The sequence below is a fragment of the Toxorhynchites rutilus genome, chromosome 3, assembly GCF_029784135.1.
Source record: "Toxorhynchites rutilus septentrionalis strain SRP chromosome 3, ASM2978413v1, whole genome shotgun sequence".
NCBI lineage: Eukaryota > Metazoa > Arthropoda > Insecta > Diptera > Culicidae > Toxorhynchites > Toxorhynchites rutilus.
Window position 1 is genome coordinate 289,766,000 of NC_073746.1, and position 19,797 is coordinate 289,785,796.

Sequence of the window (19,797 nt, forward strand, 5' to 3'; positions counted from 1 at the left end):
GTCGCAAGTGTAACAAAAGTTTGTCCACCATCACGTAGTAAGGGAGACATGGAGACTGGACATGGATGGCAGTTTTTTTTAATGTCCACTATCTTTACTCCCACGTCAGGCCCGTTTCGGTTATCACACCCCTAATTTCAACAATGGGTGAGAGAATGTAAACGCGATACTCAATTGTAAAATGCTGGTCGACAACAATATGGTTTACGTGCTTCCGATCAGCCACGATAACTCGCAGCTTGTTTGGTCTAACCTTCAGTCACGGAGGTACACTCTGTCCAACTTGTATAAGACCAGGTGTTGATCTTGCTGATTTGTGTCATTGTAAACAAATGATGCTTCAATTCATATTCTAGTGTGTAGGTATTGGTGACTACCATACAGCGCATAATTTTCATATGTATTTGTGCAAGCGCTGAGCGTAAACGAATTTTTTGTATTATTAAAATGTCAAGTTTGTATAAGACCAGTTACATTTTCCGTTGTTTTGATCAATAAATCTGGAAAATGCCGAAGGGAAAAGTGCTCACGGAGAGAAAAGAAAGACAAATCGATGCATTTCACCAAGAAAATGTTGGTATCAGGGAAATTTCTCGTCGGATTGGCCCGGGATAAGCGGGAAATAGTTAGAACAGCTTCGAAAACCTCAAAATCGCTTATGCAAATAAAGCAATATTTGAATTTAAATGTTTCTCGGGTGACAATCCGTCAAGTTTTGGTAAAAAGGAGGGAGAGCGGTACACCACGATTGAAAAGCTCAAGGTCGCAATTTCGGAAACATGGAAAAATATCGATTTGCTAAATAGTATGCCAACACGATTTTTCCAGATTATTAGCCGAAATAGCAATGTTGCCCATTATTGACTTGTAAATCAGCCGATCGTTTTGAATTTTTCATTGATAATACTTATGAGTTTTGAAATGGTCTTATAGAAACTGGACAACTGAAATTATCATATTTAACCCTCTAAGACCCAAATTTTTTATTTGTCCAAAAAACCCATTCCACTTTCATCTCGAATTTCCGACTTTCAACATAAAATACTCCTAGCAGAAAGCTGTCAGCATAAAACCAATGTGTATGTGCGATAGATGAAAATATTCTAAAGACGTTCTAGTGGGGGTTAACATTGAAAATAATGTCTGAATAATTTGAAAAAAAAAATCCGTGAAGCCCGTCTAAAAGCGGGGTAGGGTTATGGAGGGTTAAGCACAATAAACAAACAAACAACTCTTTTGAACGAAATTGACTTTAAATATACTTTATTCAAAGCATTCTTCAATGTATGAATGTATCTTGTTGAAATTATAACTGTTTGTGTTGCAACGGAATATAATCAGGATGGTCTTAGAGAAGTTGGACAGAGTGAATACTTTGCCAGATCTTTAGCGATCTTCATGACTTTCTGAGATTTTCCATTGGGCTTAGGCATGAAGAAAACAACCCAAGGGCTAGTTCCGGGTGCATCTTCTGGATAGACCTTGTCACGAGGAGAGGAAACAACAGATGGGAGGGGGTGTCGTAAGGGTAGTACGAGGATTGAGTGGAAACGGGGGCAACAGGGGGGACGGCGGGGTTGAGTAGTAGCGAAGAGAACAGAAGGGGAAGGCGACATTGAAGATAAGGTGGGATCGTTAAGTGGTGTAGGGAAGAGGGTTACGAGTTTTCTGAAGGGGGCTTGGTAGGGTTATCTGACTCGTCCCCGGAAGAAATATCATCCGAAGTACGAACACATTTGAGTGTCTTCTCTGTTCTTTTTTTAACAACTAGTAAGAAATTAGTGTCATTGATCTCCATATCTGGAGATCCCCCATCCTCCGCCATTTCAAAATTGGTATTTATAGATTCCTTTTTTGAATATTGGGTTGGGGAAAAAGAAATGTCGTATATTGTCAATATATGCCAACACTTAAACATATCTTGTGTTGTACTTATCGCATCAGGTCAAACTATACGGCTGTTTAAAGACGACAATCTGTGCTACAAGTGTCGTTTTGACAGTGTTGTGATTGTCCTTTTCAGTCTCAGGTTATAGCGCGTCAAAGATGGAGTCCACCAAGCAAGAAATTCGCCATATTTTACGTTTCTACTACCTACGAGGTAAAACTGCAACGAAGGGGGCCGAAAAAATTCGTGTAGTTTATGGACCCGATACTGTAACGATTCGCACAGCACAGCGTTGGTTTGATCGATTTCGTTCTGGTGTTGTGGCTGTCGAAGATACACCCTGTAGTGGTAGGCCAATCGTCGTGGAAACCGATAAAATCGTTGAAATCATCCAAGTAGACCGGCATGTGAGTACTCGCTCGATTGGCCAGGATCTGGGTATAGACCATAAAACCTTTTGGAACCATTTGCAGAAGATTGGATTCCAAAAAAAAAGATGAATGTATGGGTGCCACACCAGTTGACGCAAAACAACCTTTTAGACCGAATCAACGCCTGCGATGCACTGCTGAAACGGAACGAACTCGACCCATTTTTGAAGAAGATGGTGACTGGTGATGAAAAGTGGATCACGTACGACAACCTAAAGCGAAAAAGTCGTGGTCGAAGCGCGGTGAGCCGGCCCAAACCATCGCAAAGCCCGGATTGACGGTCAGGAAGGTTTTGCTGTGTGTTTGGTGGGATTGTAAGGGAATAATCCACAATGAGTTGCTCAGCTATGGCCAGACCCTCAACTCGGTTCTCTACTGTGAGCAGCTCGACCGTTTGAAGCAGGGGATTGACCAGAAGCGGCCAGAAATGATCAATAGGAATGGTGTTGTTTTCCACTAGGACATCGCTCGGCCTCACACATCTTTGATCACCGCTACACCCTGCTGTCGATGAACAACACTCGCACTGGTATTTTTCGTGAAGTGCGAAATACGACAACTCGACGAGAATCCAAATGTCGATGACGATTACAAGGCAAACCAAAACAAAATACAATCTTCCGTTTTCCGAAGATGAAAACTTCCTCCTCATCTTGGGCACGGCATTTAATCTACTATGCGGGAAACGAAATAAAACTACTAATCAGAAAAAAAAACTTCAACTTATAGCGGTAACCGATAGCAAAATTGAGACGCGAGTTGTTTTTTTTCCGATTACTTCGGGCTATCGGAGAGGAATGCACTTCGAATAATATTTTAATTCATTTTATTCTCCAAATAAATGTGTTTTTCCTGCAAGAAACACGTAACGAACTATGTTGCTTGTTACTTGTTACATAACACTTTTCTGTTAGAATTCACAAGAGCTTCAACTGAATCGAAGAAGTGCTTCGTGAAGTTTTCTCTGTCAATCACACTTCAATTACTACAGCATTTCTTAATTTTTGTGATGTATGGACGATTTGTTATTCTTTTACCGATTTTTTTCGAATTGTGATTTTTCCATAATTTTTTCTGGAATTTTTATGGCCAATAAGGCCATAATTTTGTTTGACTTGTTATTTTAAGATATACGATTTATAAACAAAAGTCCAAGTCTTGCTCTTTCCGGAAAACAGTCTGGACTGATAAAAAAGGAGTATGAGCAACTCCAGGATAAATCATCCGACCGCCGCCCCGATCCTCTCAGATTTTTAATAAGCTTTGTAAATATGGTGGCAGCTACCTAAGATCACAATTTTCATTATCAGATGACTATTTTTAATAACGACTGTTTTTTATGAGGGCGTATCCAGTGTCATTGACCACTCTTGCATGAAGTCATAACTCGAAATCCAGATGTCTGAATAAAATATGAAGGAAAGAAAAGATGTTGTTAAATCAATGAAATTTTCAGGAAAAAATAACTTTCTAGATGAACTGCTACAAAATTTTACTCGAAAATTGAACTTGATATTAAAAATAATTACGAATCTTAGATATTTTGAAAATATTTTTTTATAGAAAACCTTTTCAATTTGATAAAGCTTTACGTATAGTTGTGTTGTGTCGGACTCACCGAAATGAAGATATGAATTTTTTAAAATTGAAATTATCCAATTCCCATACTTCGCAAAATCGTTACTATTCAAGAAAAGTAATGTAAAAAATGAAATCTTCATGTGATTTTATATGAAAAACAATATAGAGGTGGTGGGGGTAATACGGACATGTTAAGAAGAACTTAAAAAAAAAACTTTGGAAACCCATGTTTCCCAAAACTTTAATGCAGTTCCTTGCAATTCAGCAAACTGTTTTCTACCTAAATGGCCGAATGTTTACAAAAAAGAGGTTTTCAACGTGTTTTACCGAAATTAAAACAGACCTAAAAGTACAACTTTTTTTTTATTCGGTTAATATGGACATAAAGTGGGGGATTCCTCCTACTGGCCAGGTTTGTTTTTGGCGACTTGACTTCCGTTTATAGCCGAAGGGCATTCATTAGGAATTAATTAAACAGACTTGTCACAGTCTATCTCACTCCCATTGGCAACGGTCCGTTTTACCCCACCAGTACAATTTTTTCAATAATTTTTCGCTCAAAAATGAATTTACTTTTCCTTACATACCTAATATTGCTTCTCTGTTAACTTACAAACCGAAATATAACCATTAGCGAATTGAATTTTGTAATTAAACCAATCAAAATACCTAATATCAAAGCAGCTAAAATTACATTCACACGCGGAATCATGTATTATTTTGGGTTTTTGTTTCTCTTTTCCACTTTTGATCAGTATTCATTGCCAAAGGGTGGTTCAAATATTATAGAATAACATGTAGGAGGGGTTCCACCCGTCCATATTACCCAACACGGTGTCCGTATTACCCGCGGTTCCCTTACACTCGACAAAAAAAATTAGAGGAACAGAGTGGGAAGCCGGAAATTTTAAACGATTTTTGACATGCTGTAACTTCGTGAAAAATGAACTCATTTCGATGGAATGTACATCATTTTGAAGTTACAACTTTCAGATATTAGAATATTTTACATACATATATTTATAACTGCATTCGTGGGTTTAGCGGGCAACAATAGCGGGAAGAAATCAAAAATCGGGTTTTCTCTGTTTTTCGGAACAAACACAATTTTTTGCCAACCAGCTCAACAGCAAATTCAACTAACAGAATTTATTGGAGTTTTCAAAACTGCCTTTCGGTTTGCGGTGCGATAGTTGTTTATTGAATAATTCATCATCAAAGACGAAAGGATAATTTTTCATTCAAACTTAAATATATCTGTATGGGAAGGTCCGACAGAAACTTTCTAGGGATCAAATCAAAGCTGGTTGATAAGGTTAATTGAATTTGCTGTTGAGTTGATTGGAAAAAAATGATGTTAGTCCAGAAAATCTTTGAAAGACAGACAAAATCGATTTTTCATTTCTTTCCGATATTGTTGCCCGGGTGTAGCAACTACAGATATAAAAATATTTACGTAAAATATTCCAATATCTGAGAGTTGTAACTTCAAAATTATGTACATTCCATCGAAATGCGTTGATTTTTTACGAAGTTACAGCATGCCAATATTCATTTAAAACTCTGTTCCTCTTATTTTTTGGTCGAGTGTATGATATTTTATAAGACTAACCGTAACTAATTTTATATACTGAAAAAAGGTCAATGATTCTGGATACGCTCTTATAAAAAATCAGTCGTTATTCAAATTGGTTATTAAATTATTAACAACCAAAATCTGATAATGAAAATGGTGATTTTTGATGGCTGTCACCTAATGTACTATATTTTGAAACCGACTGATTTGGTGTGAAATTACTCGTTTCATAGATACATCATTAGCAAACCCCCTCAAAGTTTGAATGAATTCTGAGAGGGGCTGCTAATCCTATGAACAAGTTGGCACAGAATCCTCCTGCTCTAGAAGCAAACTTTAATGCAAATTACTCGATTCATTTCACCTCAAAAAATATTTCCTAGCACATATAGCTAGCCATATCAACTGTGAACAATAAACCACACACTATATATGATTAATTTAGGAACAAGTGCACTAACACAAATTTTTGACTGGTTGTATGGAGAGGCTAACGTATAACATTTCAGTCAGCAATTTTAAAATGACTGAAGTAAGTCTCATGATCCACTTTCATCGTCATGCTCTCCCTAGTTCAAAAACAAAACAAGCGCTCAAATTTTAAAGTTGCATCCGAACGATCCACCCCATCCACATTTCGTTTCACCCCTTCTAAAGGGGATAAACTCTCATTTCTATCCGCCACCAGCCATGATAATGCCATTCGATTTTTATTTTATTTATGTTAGCAGTGAATTTATGCAGCAATCCGGGGAGTGTGCTGGATGGGCGGTGTCGCGGAAAGGAAACCACCAGCCAGCCAGCCAACCGGAGGACCGCACGCTGGTTCACTTTCCCGTTCGAATCCAACGGCAGATTGTAGGGTGCGTTGTGATGCGGTTAAAAGCTTGCGCCAGCAAAAATAAAGCTCCGTGTGGAGCTATGATGTTCGGCACATCGCATTTTGAGGGAGAGACAGAGGATTGGATGCTTTTTTTCTCTGTGTGGGGGCGTTAAACTTGTGGCAGGAATGGTTTTAAATCGCATCGCGGGTGGCACTTTTTCGGTGTCCTCGCCATTGGTAGGCGGGTTTTATCAGCGCAGCAAGAGGTTGGCGAGGGAAATAGATGGCGAAAAAAAAAAGTCAAAATGAGGGAGGAAAAAAACTTCCACACCCATTTGTTACCCACCAGCTGCGGGCAAAGTTGGCGAAAGGCGAAAGCGAACACTAAGTGCGCATATTGCATTTTTATTTTTATTTATGGATATTTTATTTTAACGCGGAACGGTTATACAGTTTCCTGGGGTGATGCGCCGTGATGTGTGGCGTTCCGTCCACCCCCCCTTAACTCATGTCGATTTATTTTTATTACACTTCGAGTGTATAAACTTGGAAGCGGGCAGAAGATAAAGTCGAGCTTTTTACGTTTCACCGCAGCCACTCTGCCGTCGATGGATTTCTTTTGGTGTTTTTAAGTCTGTCGTGAAACTTGAGACATTTGGAAGGCGCAAATATTAAATCCAATTCAGTTTGATTTTCCTTTTTCATTATTGTTAATTATCTTGAATTGCGAACATTTGTCCAAAACATTCGGTTTTATGTCCAACATTTATTTGTTCAAACAAACCGGATAGTAAAATAAATGTTCACAAAAAAAACCTCTCAAACTGGCTGGACTGCACGCTGTACTCGTTTCTGCTGAGTGCAGCTTTGTTTGAGATACAGGAATATACTCATTAAATTTTCTTTCGTTTTTTTCATCTTTTCCAGGTCTCGGAAGTGACCTCGGAAGGCTGCACCCGTACGGCCACTGGTGTGGACAGATGGTGGAGGGTAGTGAACGAGCTGATATGTGAATACTCCTGCAACAGCGTCGAACCGCAGCCCGGATTGCCACAAATTCATGTATGAACGCCGGGAAACACGCTATGCATGGCAGTGGCGAAAATAAGGATGAAAAATTTATGGAAAAAGTGTTGCAAGCGGAAAGTGTCGAGTGCTGTTCATGAATAATTGCGCCCTCGCCCTGAAATCGTACCGTTCTCGATGGTTTCTAGCCTTTTAACTTGCGCATCACAGGGATCGGATTCGCGGTGGTTATGAATGCGAAACAAAAAAATTTAAAAGATTTTGCGTAACAAATTTCTGTTCTGTTCTCGCAACCGCTGGTAGATTTTCTTTTCTTTTTGGCAGCAACTCCGAAAGATTTCCTAACGTGGTAAAATCGATTTCTGATAATGTTGGCTGATGTTGAAAGGCTCGTAGTAACTCGTACACAAAAACTGAGGTAAAATAAGGCCATTAGTCAGATGGTGGTTTGAATATAAAAAAAGCTACCGGAGCGTTAAACTACGAAAAGTATTCGAAGCGAGACAGAAACGCGGGTGGAATCACCATAAACGGGAGATCATAAATTAGGGGCAAACATTGGCATTTCAGGGGGGAGTTGCAAAAACTTTCTCAGACAGGTTAAAACCGAAATCCGCTCACCATAAATTATCGATTCCGATAAACAGATCATAACCATCGAAATGAAACTGAAGCGAATGGGTAATATGGAAATTTACGGCTGTGATCGACCAAGCAGCGGGGAAAACATTCCTCATGCCCATAGCCAAGGAGATGCATTGACCAGCGAGAGCCATAGCGATAATGGCGATTGTTTGTCCGATGGACAGCAGTGCCGGCTTAGCTGCACCATCGGTGAAACAAGCAGTTTTAGCGTTAGAACACATACCAGCTCCAGACCGCGCTCGAACGAGGTCAGCCGCAGTGGTGCAACAGAGTTTGGCTACCCCAGTGAGGCCGATATGGATGCGGACGAAAGTAATGGCGATGATACAAGTAGTCAGAGCACACATTCGCCCACAATCGCCACTGCCAGCAGCTTAGCACCGATCCCGAGCAGTGGGAGGAGGACCTGCAGAAAAATACGATCCCATCTGCACCTGTTGACGTTTATCACCGTGCTGCTGCTGACACAATTGATTGTAAATATTAGTATAGGTAAGTGTCGGATTAAAATGTATGCTTGTGCGATCCCCTATTTGTAGCTGTGATGTAGGTGGACTTCTGCTAACCAGCGAAAGGATTATTCTCAGTTAGTAACACAACAGAATTATTATTATATCACAGCCATGATTGAATGAGCTTTCCACCTTCGTTGGTCGGTGTTTCAATTACAAACCCCCATACAGTTTTAAGAGCAAATAGTGTTTACGCCCGAATGAACAGCTGTTGGATTGAAATCGAGAAACTTTAATATCAGCTTGGACTGAATTTAAGACTAATTTCTACATCATTATTCAACATATTTTTGCCTATAGAGTAGTGCGGGGCAAAGATGCGCATTGGCCATTTTGAAGCAAACGAGCATAAAAATTTCGACAACAGTGTAGTCGTTTGATACATTATTACACCAGCAGCTCACACATATAAAAGAAAAGATACATTTTATGAAAATGGCAAAAAGTTATGGGGTAAAAAGAGTTTTGTGATGTTTTGAACTATTTTTTTCGGTTTTGGAGAGGACAATTTACTTACCTAAAATAACTGGAAAGTTCGAAACTACACTGTCAAGGAAACCTTCATTCTATAGTAGATGATAGTGTGTATTCGTAATTGTGAAAAAGTTCAAGAGCTTTTTTTTTTAAATTCGATTAGTTCCAAAATTGCTTGTGGGGCAAAGGTGCGCAGTGGCTGTGGGGTAAAAGCTCGCACTAGCGTTTTGCTAAAATTATAAAATGTTTTTAACAAAATTATTAACGGGACCCACAAGAAGAAAACTGATTTGAAGAAATGCACTCCAGAAATGCTCGAATGGACCGACATAGGCTCGAAGCGTCGGATTGCGGCAGACCTCGGTATTTCTGAATCAGCTCTGAAGAAGAGGCTCTGTAAAAGTTGCCCAATGTGCAAACTCGGTTGAGCGAAGGAATCAACCATAATGAGTCTGGATTGGCACTTTACAGATTCAAAGTAGAAGCGTCGCAAGAATCAGCCTAACCTCGAACAAACTGAATTCACTGCCTTCGCACTAATTCCCTACGGAACCGGCCACGAACGGAAGCTAATCAGAATGATTCCTTTCAATAAATTGAACTGACTGCCTTCGCACTAATTCCGTACGGAACGAGTAACGAACGGGAGCTGGACAATCTATCGAATACCAACTAAGCGGGAGGTTCAGAGAACCTTGGGTTCTATACAATTTCATTCTATCCAAATTCTATCCTAAATTCAAATCTAACGTGCGAAAGAAACAGAAAACTAAATACGTTCTTGCTCCTTTGCATATAACTCCTTTACCTATCGCTTATCTGTGCTTCACCACATGCAACTCCTGCCGAAAGCTTATCTTTGACTCATAACTGCATTCTAAGGTCAACGGAGCCTAGCGCTTTCCTTTCCGTTATTTCTTGCATCAGGTTTTATTGCACCCGCTTCCGATAGGTGAGATTATTAGCTTAGGATCGTTCACACGTTTCGCTCCTATCGTATAGTATTTTGCTTCTGTCTGTCTTTCGATCGTTTACGATATTGAAATTCAATTGGCAAATTCTTTTGATTTCTTACAGGCTCATATCAGAAAGTGATTTATGATTTGAATCTTCTTTTATTGACATTTCTACTTCTGCTGGAATGTGTCAGCGAGCACCTAGTGCGGTTCAGATAGGGATTTACGAGTGAGCAGTCTTAGGATCTGCAGGCCACTGGACAAAGTTTCCTATGGTATGACTCTCAAAGATTTACGGCGCATGGCGTTCGATTTTTCAGAATCCAACAACCTTCTGTACGAATTCATTAAAGTTGCAAAACTAGCACGAAGAGATTGGGCTTCTAGCTTCATGTGGAACCACCGTCTGTCTCATCGAACCCCAAAACAGCGTAACGAAGCAACAGCGCTCCAAGGCAAGGCGTCGGAATCCTCAGAACCGAAATCCAAGATGAGGAATAAGAAGAAACAATTGCTTAAAAATTTCACAATGAACTTCAAATCAATATTTTTTTTTCAACAATAAATTTCAAAAAAAAAAAACAAGTGAAGGTAACTATGACGGTGCCTACACTCTCTTCTGAAGATAAAGAATTTATTTCTGGTATAAGTTATCTCAGAAGTTCAATTCAATGAGTACGCACCTTTGCCCCCACTATGGAGCAAAGGTGCGCATTTGTGTTTTTGGATTAAAATAGGTATTTGTCCAATTACAAACACAACTCTAGAAATGCTTGTACTACGTTTCGAAGGTAATATATATAGTTACAATTTGGTAAGCAAACGGAATGTTATTTGCTTTTATTTTAAGAGTTATTGGACGACAACAGTTAGGTGCGCACATTTGCCCCGCATTACTCTACAGGTCGGACTCGATTATATATAGTTTGATTTTTTTTATGTTTCAAATATGTCCTATTTCAAGAAAAAATATAATATTTCAATGTGTTGGAGGCGATCTGGCGTAGTGGTAACATCCATATACTTTTCACGCTAAAGATCACGAGTTCAATTCTTACTCCCGACATTCTACCAAAATGGAAGGTAAAAGTGACGAACCAGCCAAAAGTGCTGAAAGTCACTATAATACAGAAAAAACGTTAAGGTGAAAGTTAATTGGTATTATAAGTACAGTGAAGTGAAATCGTGATTTTTGAAGATTTTGATTGAAGGCTCACCTGGAATTATTTATACAGGGAAACTTCGATATAACGTACCCTAGTTATAACGTACCCTCGATATAACGTCACTCGATATAACGTACATTTTACCTCGATATAACGTACACATGATCAAAGTCCAAAAAAATTTTTTTTTTAATTTTTTTTTTCTGGAAGAACAATAAATTATCTGTATTTTGATATTAAAGCTTGTGTTGTAACTTTAACCAATCCCGAAATACTACTGTTTTGTGATTCCGGATTCTAAATGAATCAAAAGTACAGTGAAGTGAAATCGTGATTTTTGAAGATTTTGATTGAAGGCTCACCTGGAATTATTTATACAGGGAAACTTCGATATAACGTACCCTAGTTATAACGTACCCTCGATATAACGTCACTCGATATAACGTACATTTTACCTCGATATAACGTACACATGATCAAAGTCCAAAAAAATATTTTTTTAAATTTTTTTTTCTGGAAGAACAATAAATTATCTGTATTTTGATACTAAAGCTTGTGTTGTAACTTTAACCAATCCCGAAATACTACTGTTTTGTGATTCCGGATTCTAAATGAATCAAACTTCAATCAACATGGGAAACATCATGAGAAAAGTTGGCTTCGTCTTCTTATTGATTTTATTCATCAACCTTACTCAAACAGCAATACAATAAAGTAATATAAGCTACGTTTCAGAGTTCCTTATTATGCTTCGATACAACGTATAATTTTGATAGTAAAATGTACGTTATATCGAAGTTACCCTGTAATGGTATTGCAGTGAAATTAAGAAAGATAGAAGTTGAGTGTTAATATACAAATTGTAGAACGGCAAATAAAGTACTTCATTTTGGTTGATAGAATAAATCATTTTTATTATGGGTTTTTGAAAAAAAACTTTACCTTTTTCACTCTACAAATGGGTTTTTGAATAAATTTATCTATATGTTTCACAACTATACACTGTACTAAATTTTCTCATTTTTCAAAAAAAGGAGGCAGCAGAATCGTCATACGTAGCGTACTTATTGAAGTAGAGCCAGTTTAAGGCAAAGGCAAATAGAGCCTGGAACAAAAAAGAAGTTCAATAAATCTGTCATTGTTGAAGTTCGAACATATGTATAGAAGGTTTTTTTTCTTCAAATATGATCCTCCATTATTTCACATGTTTTCAGTCTTCGTTCAATATTCCTTTTCGACCATGCGGCTGTATTGATTTATAGTGGCTATAACATGGTTACATTCAGGGTTGCCAACTATATTTTTTTTAAAATAAGGATGAATGAAAATAAAATCAGAACAAATCAGGATAGTTCATAATGGGTTGTCCGAAAAGTTAATGTCGATTTTTAGGAAAACAAAAACATAATTTTTCATTCAAAGCATTATAATTTGATTCGATATATGACAGCGCGGTTCGCGCTCAAACGAAATCCATCCCAGGTTCCACCATTCGCCGAAGGCCTCCCAATCCATGGTGGGATAGCCAATGTTCCAAGCTTTATGTAGAAAAATTGAATGCATTTAAAGCTTTTCGGAAACGTGGTACCATTGAGAATTTTCAAACGTATTTGGACCTTGAAAATCAATTTAAAAACTTGATCGAAGGGAAAAAACGTGCTTATTGGCGAAATTTCGTGGGAGGTTTGTCACGAGAAACGTCAATGAAAAAATTTTGGAAAGTGGCTCGAAACATGCGAAATCGCTCTTCAACGAATGAAAGCGAAGAATATTCACATCGATGGATTTTTAATTTTGCACGGAAGGTTTGTCCTGATTCCGCTCCTGTGCAAAAAAATGTTCGAGATACACCACAAGATAGGTGCTATCTTGATTCCGAGTTTTCGATGGTAGAATTCTCTTCTGCTCTCCTTTCTTGTAACAATTCTGCTCCAGGATCGGATCGAATTAAGTTCAACTTTTTGAAAACCTCCCTGATGTGGCGAAACATCGCTTGTTGAATTTATTCAATCGGTTTCTGGAACATAATATTGTTCCAGATGATTGGAGACAAGTACGAGTTATAGCTATTCAAAAACCTGGAAAACCCGCGTCCGACTTCAATTCGTACCGCTCAATAGCAATGCTGTCTTGTATACGGAAAGCGACATCGACAATTGCCTTACACAAAATTGCAGTCTAAGACAACTTGCAGATGATGGAGTGGTGTCTGTCGTAGGATCAAATGAAGCCGACCTGTAAGAACCCTTACAAGATACTTTGAACAATTTTTCAACCTGGGCCATTGGGCTAGGAATCGAATTCTCCACGGAGATGGTGGTTTTTTCTAGGAAGCATAGACCAGCAAAACCAAAGCTTCAACTTTTGGGTAAACCGATCACTCATGCTATGTCATTCAAGTATCTCGGGGTCTGGTTCGACTCCAAATGTACTTGGGGGCCCATATTAGGTATCTGAGTAAAAAATGCCAACAAAGAATAAACTTTCTCCGTACAATTACCGGCACCTGGTGGGGAGCCCATCCCGAAGATCTTATAATGTTGTATCGAACAACTATTCTCTCAGTGATGGAGTATGGCAGTTTCTGTTTTCAATCAGCTGCCAAAACACACCTCATTAAACTCGAGCGAATTCAGTATCTTTGTCTCCGTATTGCGTTGGGATGTATGCCCTCAACGCATACCATGAGCCTCGAGGTTTTGGCAGACGTACTCCCACTAAAAGATCGCTTCAATTTATTATCTCTTCGATTCCTCATCCGGTGTAAGGTTATGAACCCATTGGTGATCGGGAATTTTGAGCAGCTTATCGAGCTAAATTTTCATTCTGGATTCATGAGCTCATATCATGAATTCATCACCATGCAGGTTGATCCTTCTTCGTATATTCCCAACCGTGTTTGTTTTTCCGACTACATCAATTCCTCTGTACATTTTGATCTGTTCATGAAGGAGAAAATCCATGAAATTCCAGATAATCTTCGATCGAGGATCGCTCCTACGATCTTCAATGCAAAGTATGGGCGTGTCAATTGTGATAATATGTACTATACAGATGGGTCCTCTATGAATGAGTCCACAGGATTTAGAGTGTTCAATTGCAATTGCTGAATTGGCAGCAATTCACTGGGCGCTGGACAGCGTCGCCTCACGACCTGTTGAACACTATTACATTGTAACGGATAGTCTTAGCTCTGTCGAAGCTATCCGTTCAGTGAGGCCGGAAAAGCACTCGCCGTACTTCCTTGAGAGAATACGAGAAATTTTGAGTGCTTTATCCAGACGCTGTTATGTCATTTGGGACCCACACTGCTCCATTTCGGGTAAAGAGAGGGCTGACTCATTAGCAGAGGTAGGTCCAATTGAAGGCGATATTTATCAGCGTCAAATCGCCTTCAATGAATTTTATTCTTTAGTTCGTAAAAATACCATAGTTAACTGGCAACGCAAATGGAACGAAGATGAATTGGGCCGGTGGCTCCACTCGATTATCCCTAAGGTTAGCCTCAAACCATGGTTCAAAAGTCTGGATTTGAGTCGGGACTTTATTCGCACCTTCTCCCGACTCATGTCCAATCACTGTTCGTTAGATGCGCTACTCTTTCGTATTAATATTGCCGACAACAATCTTTGTGTTTGTGGCCAAGGTTACCACGACATCGAGCACGTTGTTTGGTCGTGCGAGCTATATCTTGTCGCCAGATCGAATTTAGAAAACTCCCTTCGGGCCCGAGGAAGGTAGCCCAATGTGCCGATGAGAGATGTGTTGGCTAGGTTAGGCCTTGAGTACATGTCCCAAATATATGTTTTCCTTAAAGATATTGATCTTCGAGTGTGATTGTTCTTACATCCTTTCCCCCCTCATTTTCCCCTCCTTTTCGTCCTTCGCGAGCTATCGGTTCCCTAACATTAGAATAAGTTAAATTGTATTGTATTAATGTATTAACATATTAGATGTGAGGATAGTTCAGTGTGATGTGTGAGTATGGAGGATTAGAATTCAGTGTGATGTGTGAGTATGAATGTGAAAGTGAGTGTGAGTGTGAGTGTGAACATGGTTACAATCTCCTTACATCCCATCCTTTTCCTAAGGAAAATGTGTCACCCTTCTAAACTCGAGTCGACCGCGAGTAATCGGTTTCCTATTTCATTAACCGTAGAATTAAGAAAACATGTTAATAGTAAAAGTATAGTTGAGAGTTTGGCTTCTTTACACCTATGTAACTGAGCCTGTACAAATAAACGAATTAAAAAAAATATATATATATATATATATAATTTAATATTATTTCCATAGTTCTGTTTCACAATCTTTCGCCATCTTTCACACGGCTTAATTATTCGATCCTCCCAGAACATGCTTGCTTCCTTGTCGAAAACTGCTGCGAGCCATATATGGAGCCCCCTTGCCTTTAGAGAGGGGGGGGGGGAGGATTGTAAAACCACCATATAGACAATTATTGGCCCCTAAAACCTCCACATGCCAAATATGGCTCAATTTGCTTGATTAGTTCTCGAGTTATGTAGAAATTTGTGTTTCATTTGTATGGGAGCCCCCCATTAGAGAGGGGGAGGAATGTCGAACTACCATAGAATCGTTTATCGATCCCTAAAACCTCTATATGCTAAGTTTGATTCCATTTGTTTTATTAGTTCTGGAGTTGTTCAGAGAGAGGAGAGGAGTGTCTAACCACCGTAAAAACATTTATTGCACCCTAAAACCTCCACATGCCAAATATGGTTTCATTTGCTTAATTAGTTTCCGAGTTATGTAGAAATTTCTGTTTTATTTGTATGGCAGCCCCCTTGCCTTTAGAAAGGGGGTGAAGTGTCTAACCACCATAGAAACATGTATTGCACCCTAAAACCTCCAAGTGCCTAATTTGGTTCCATTTGCTTGATTAATTCTCCAGTAATGCGGAAATTTGTGTTTCATTTGTATGACAGGCCCCCCTAAGAGAGGCGGAGGGAGAGATCAAACCAACAGAGAAACATTTATTGCACACTAAAACCTCCACATGCCAAATTTCGTTTCATTTGCTTGATTAATTCTCGAGTAATGTAGAAATTTTTGTTTCATTTGTATGGCAGTCCCCCTTATAGAGGGGAAGAGGTCTCGAACTATCATCAGAACCTTCCCGACCCCAAAAACCCTTACATTCCAATTTTCATGTCGATCGGTTCAGTAGTTTCTGAGTCCATAAGAATCAGACAGACAGACAGAAATATAGATTTCGGGTATTAAATAAAACAAAAGGAATGTATTGTAAGTGTGTTTGTATGTTTGTGATGTGAATAGATAATGTGATAGATAAAAAAGCACGAATGAAACAATTTGAACGAATGGTTATAAGGTGTTTCTCGATTCGATGTATTTCATTAACGTAACTGACATGTTAAATGTAAAGAGAAAAAAAAGTATTAAAATTTTGTTGTAAAGAAGAAAAATGAAATAAAGAAAATCAATATTCGTTGCGTTCAATTGCTGTCTCATTGGTGGAAAATACGCGCATGCTAATTTGAAGATGGACGGTTATATTTGTAACTGTTGGGTCCCGTTCATGCATCTGGAAACCAACGATACGTCAGACAACTTAAATGGAGCTGATGTACCGGCCTATTTGAAAACGTATTATTTCGTCGTTGTCATTTAATCGAGGAGTATTCACATCGGTATTCTGAATTAGCTCTACATATAACAAACACAGCCATATTGCTTTCTTCATTCACTGACTCTGCAGAACTCAACATGAGGATGATCATTGAATGTTTTACTCATGTATAAATTTTCTTGAATTTCCACGAGAACTTTATCTATGATATGAAGTCATCACCAGACACGATTTTCGTTATAGATTTTCCTTTTTACATAGAACACCTTTAATATGTAGAGCTGATTTTCATTTATAATTTTTGTTTTAAAAGTGTGTTTATTCCACCCGAAAATCCATTATCATTTTTGCTTCACAGAAATGGAACACACAGCTCAATGTCGTCTAGGTCGAATTACTTGACAAGGTTACCACTTGCACAACTCGATTGGACTTGAGTTGATTACAGAATGCAAAATTGCAATCCGTTCGGGTAATTCTGACTCGATTGAGTTTGAGAATACGGGTGAGCAGTAGATCAGTAGAGAGGTCTGGAATTTCTGAGGAAATTACACTATCGATTTTTTTTTATCCCATTTATTTATTTGAGGCTCATTAGCATTTTAGATGTAACAGAGCCGAATTTTAATCGTGTACATGTCACATGATTATCTTCTTCTTCTTCTTTTTGGCTTTAAGAGGGTTTAAACTTTTCAGTTCATTCGCCTCTAGAACTGTCACATGGTTATCATATCTATAATTAGCACATTACACAGTTGTCATTCGCCTGTATTCCTTCTATACCATTACATATGGTAAATTCACACAGTAGCCATTTAGGCGTAAAAGTATTCTTTCTGTTCTTCCATTATCCAGTTGGACCACCGGACAGCGGAGACAGTTGATTGATCATTGTTGATTTATTTATAGAACAGCAGCCCGATGTGTCTTGCATAGCAGCGCAGTTGTATGGATGAATCGATCTTATTTCGACCGTGGATCGATCTCCATCGCTGATGATTGTTGCGTGGACGTAGCTATTCTGTAACAACACAAAGATGGTCAATGAGGGCCCTGAGTTTTGAACTCACGATCGATCACTATCGATTTCGTAAAAGAAACCCTTCGGACTTGCACTATAGTCACACATATTCTAGAGCTTTTCACTCAGAGTACATTCAAAGCATATTGCTTGGAATAGAAATCTTAACTGAGTACTAATAAAAATGACGCTAGTAATATTACGTAGAGAACGCGAACATTGGGAACGTTGGGAACGATAGTACCATTGAAGAAGAACATGGAGAAAGTCATATAAGCGGTGTGTGTCAACGATGAATTCCGATTATTGTTTTTTCTTCGAATCATAATTTCTCGCATCACTGTGCAGTCGCCTCCCATGATGCCCGGAAACCCCTGCGCATTGAATCTTCCCACACGTGCTCTTCAGCTTGTGTTTTATCTGGATTGATGACAATAGCATGATTGTCCTTTTGTAGCAAGAGTGTTTCGAAGAGTTTCAATAATTATTTGTGCTCATTTATAACGTCTTCCAGCTCGCCGACGATGCACCCGATGCACCGATGCACACGATGCTCTAGACGGATTGAGGTTACTTGCTCATGTGTGGATGAAGGTTCGATGAAGCGGTTGTAGTACCATCTGTCATTTTATAAATTTCATCAGAATCGGTCGAGCCGTTTCGGAGTAGTTCGGCCACAAACACCGTGACACGAGATTTATATACACATAGAAGCTGCAGAGTAATTTTTCCGATTTTTTCTAATCATTTCAAATATTTTCCGATGTATTCTTTCATTCTAATTTGGGTGAATACAAACTCAACGATTCTTCTGTGATGATATTTTACACGTACGTGGGAGAATCCTTCGTTTATATATAAAGATAGAAAATGTGTGAACTATGCGTTTTCCCAATGAAAATCTTGTACAGCGTCTCGTACAACAACAAATGAAAAATTCTCAGAAAAATCAAAAATTATTATACCGTCACTTTCAAGTTAGTTTTTACATATTTCAAATATCGTCTTGTAGTCCAGTTATGACGTAATGTGGTGATAAATCAGATAAGTTATCCAAAATCATGTCTATATACTCTAGAGATTCCAAATACACTAATGTCACAATGTCATAAAAAATTAAAACTTTGAAAGATCATAACTCAAAAAACAAAAAATAAACAGTTTTGGATATGCTACGCATTCAAAAAGAAATATAAAAAAAATAGCGCCCTATATTTCTAAACCATGTAAACTATAAACAACAAATACAATGAATGAATACGGAAACAAAATTAACTTTTTTTATTTGGGTTGTTTTAATTTATTCTAAATTGACTAGCTCAAATAAACTTGTTCAAATGTTATGAATTTTTGAAAAAAGGAATTTTCGGAAAAAAAAGATTTTTCGGCACTCTAATGAAAAAATAACAAAAAAACGGGTCTAATATTTTGCGATAAGGATCGAAACTACCAGTTTTCACGAAAATCTGAGAACCACTATATCGGTTTGGCATGGGATGGTTGTATATTTATGCAAAAAAAAATTGATAAACACTTAAATATCAATAACGCACCATGCTCCTTTTGCTAGCCGATTTTTGAATGGTTCGGGATTTGACTCAATGAAACAACATGAACTACTTCGGAAAGTAGAGCGGTGAGAAGCGAAAACTTGTTTTTATGTTACATATTTCAGAATGGGTCAACATTTCAAACAAAAATCTATAGCAGCGCGAAAACTCTCGACGCAGATTGTGATGAACATCGCACAATTCACAACCTTCACTAAGTGTCTGAGATGATGAACATCACCGTCGGAAAATCCTTCTCATTCTTCAAGTGCAAAAGTGGCTGATCATCCACCAAACCAGCGTGATGCAGTGAAATGTGATCCAGTCAACATCGCTGCGTGGGCGAGGGACGAAGGAAAACTGCTACAAATTAAGGTGGTAATTATATCGCTCGTGCGAGTTGATTCTTTCGCGGAGGCTAAAATGTCCAGCCGGAGTAGCCTGGAGAAAAAAAGGCTTTCACAACTCAATTACGAACCAATTAGAGTTCCGCAACCGGCAACCGAGACTTTATTTCAACGAGAGGCCATAATTTCC

The 19,797-nt window shown here is 38.5% G+C and overlaps 1 protein-coding gene across 4 annotated transcripts in view; it reads left to right on the forward strand.

The window, feature by feature from the left end:
• The window catches only part of LOC129780464 (hemicentin-1-like), a 366,959-nt gene that overhangs the window by 138,626 nt on the left and 208,536 nt on the right, over positions 1-19,797 (forward strand). For all 4 annotated transcript variants that reach the window (XM_055788773.1, XM_055788774.1, XM_055788775.1 and 1 more), the window contains exon 2: positions 7,227-8,462. In XM_055788773.1, coding sequence (XP_055644748.1) covers positions 7,988-8,462 — 475 coding nt within the window. In that variant the 5' untranslated portion in view covers positions 7,227-7,987. The remainder of the gene's footprint in view (positions 1-7,226; positions 8,463-19,797) is intronic.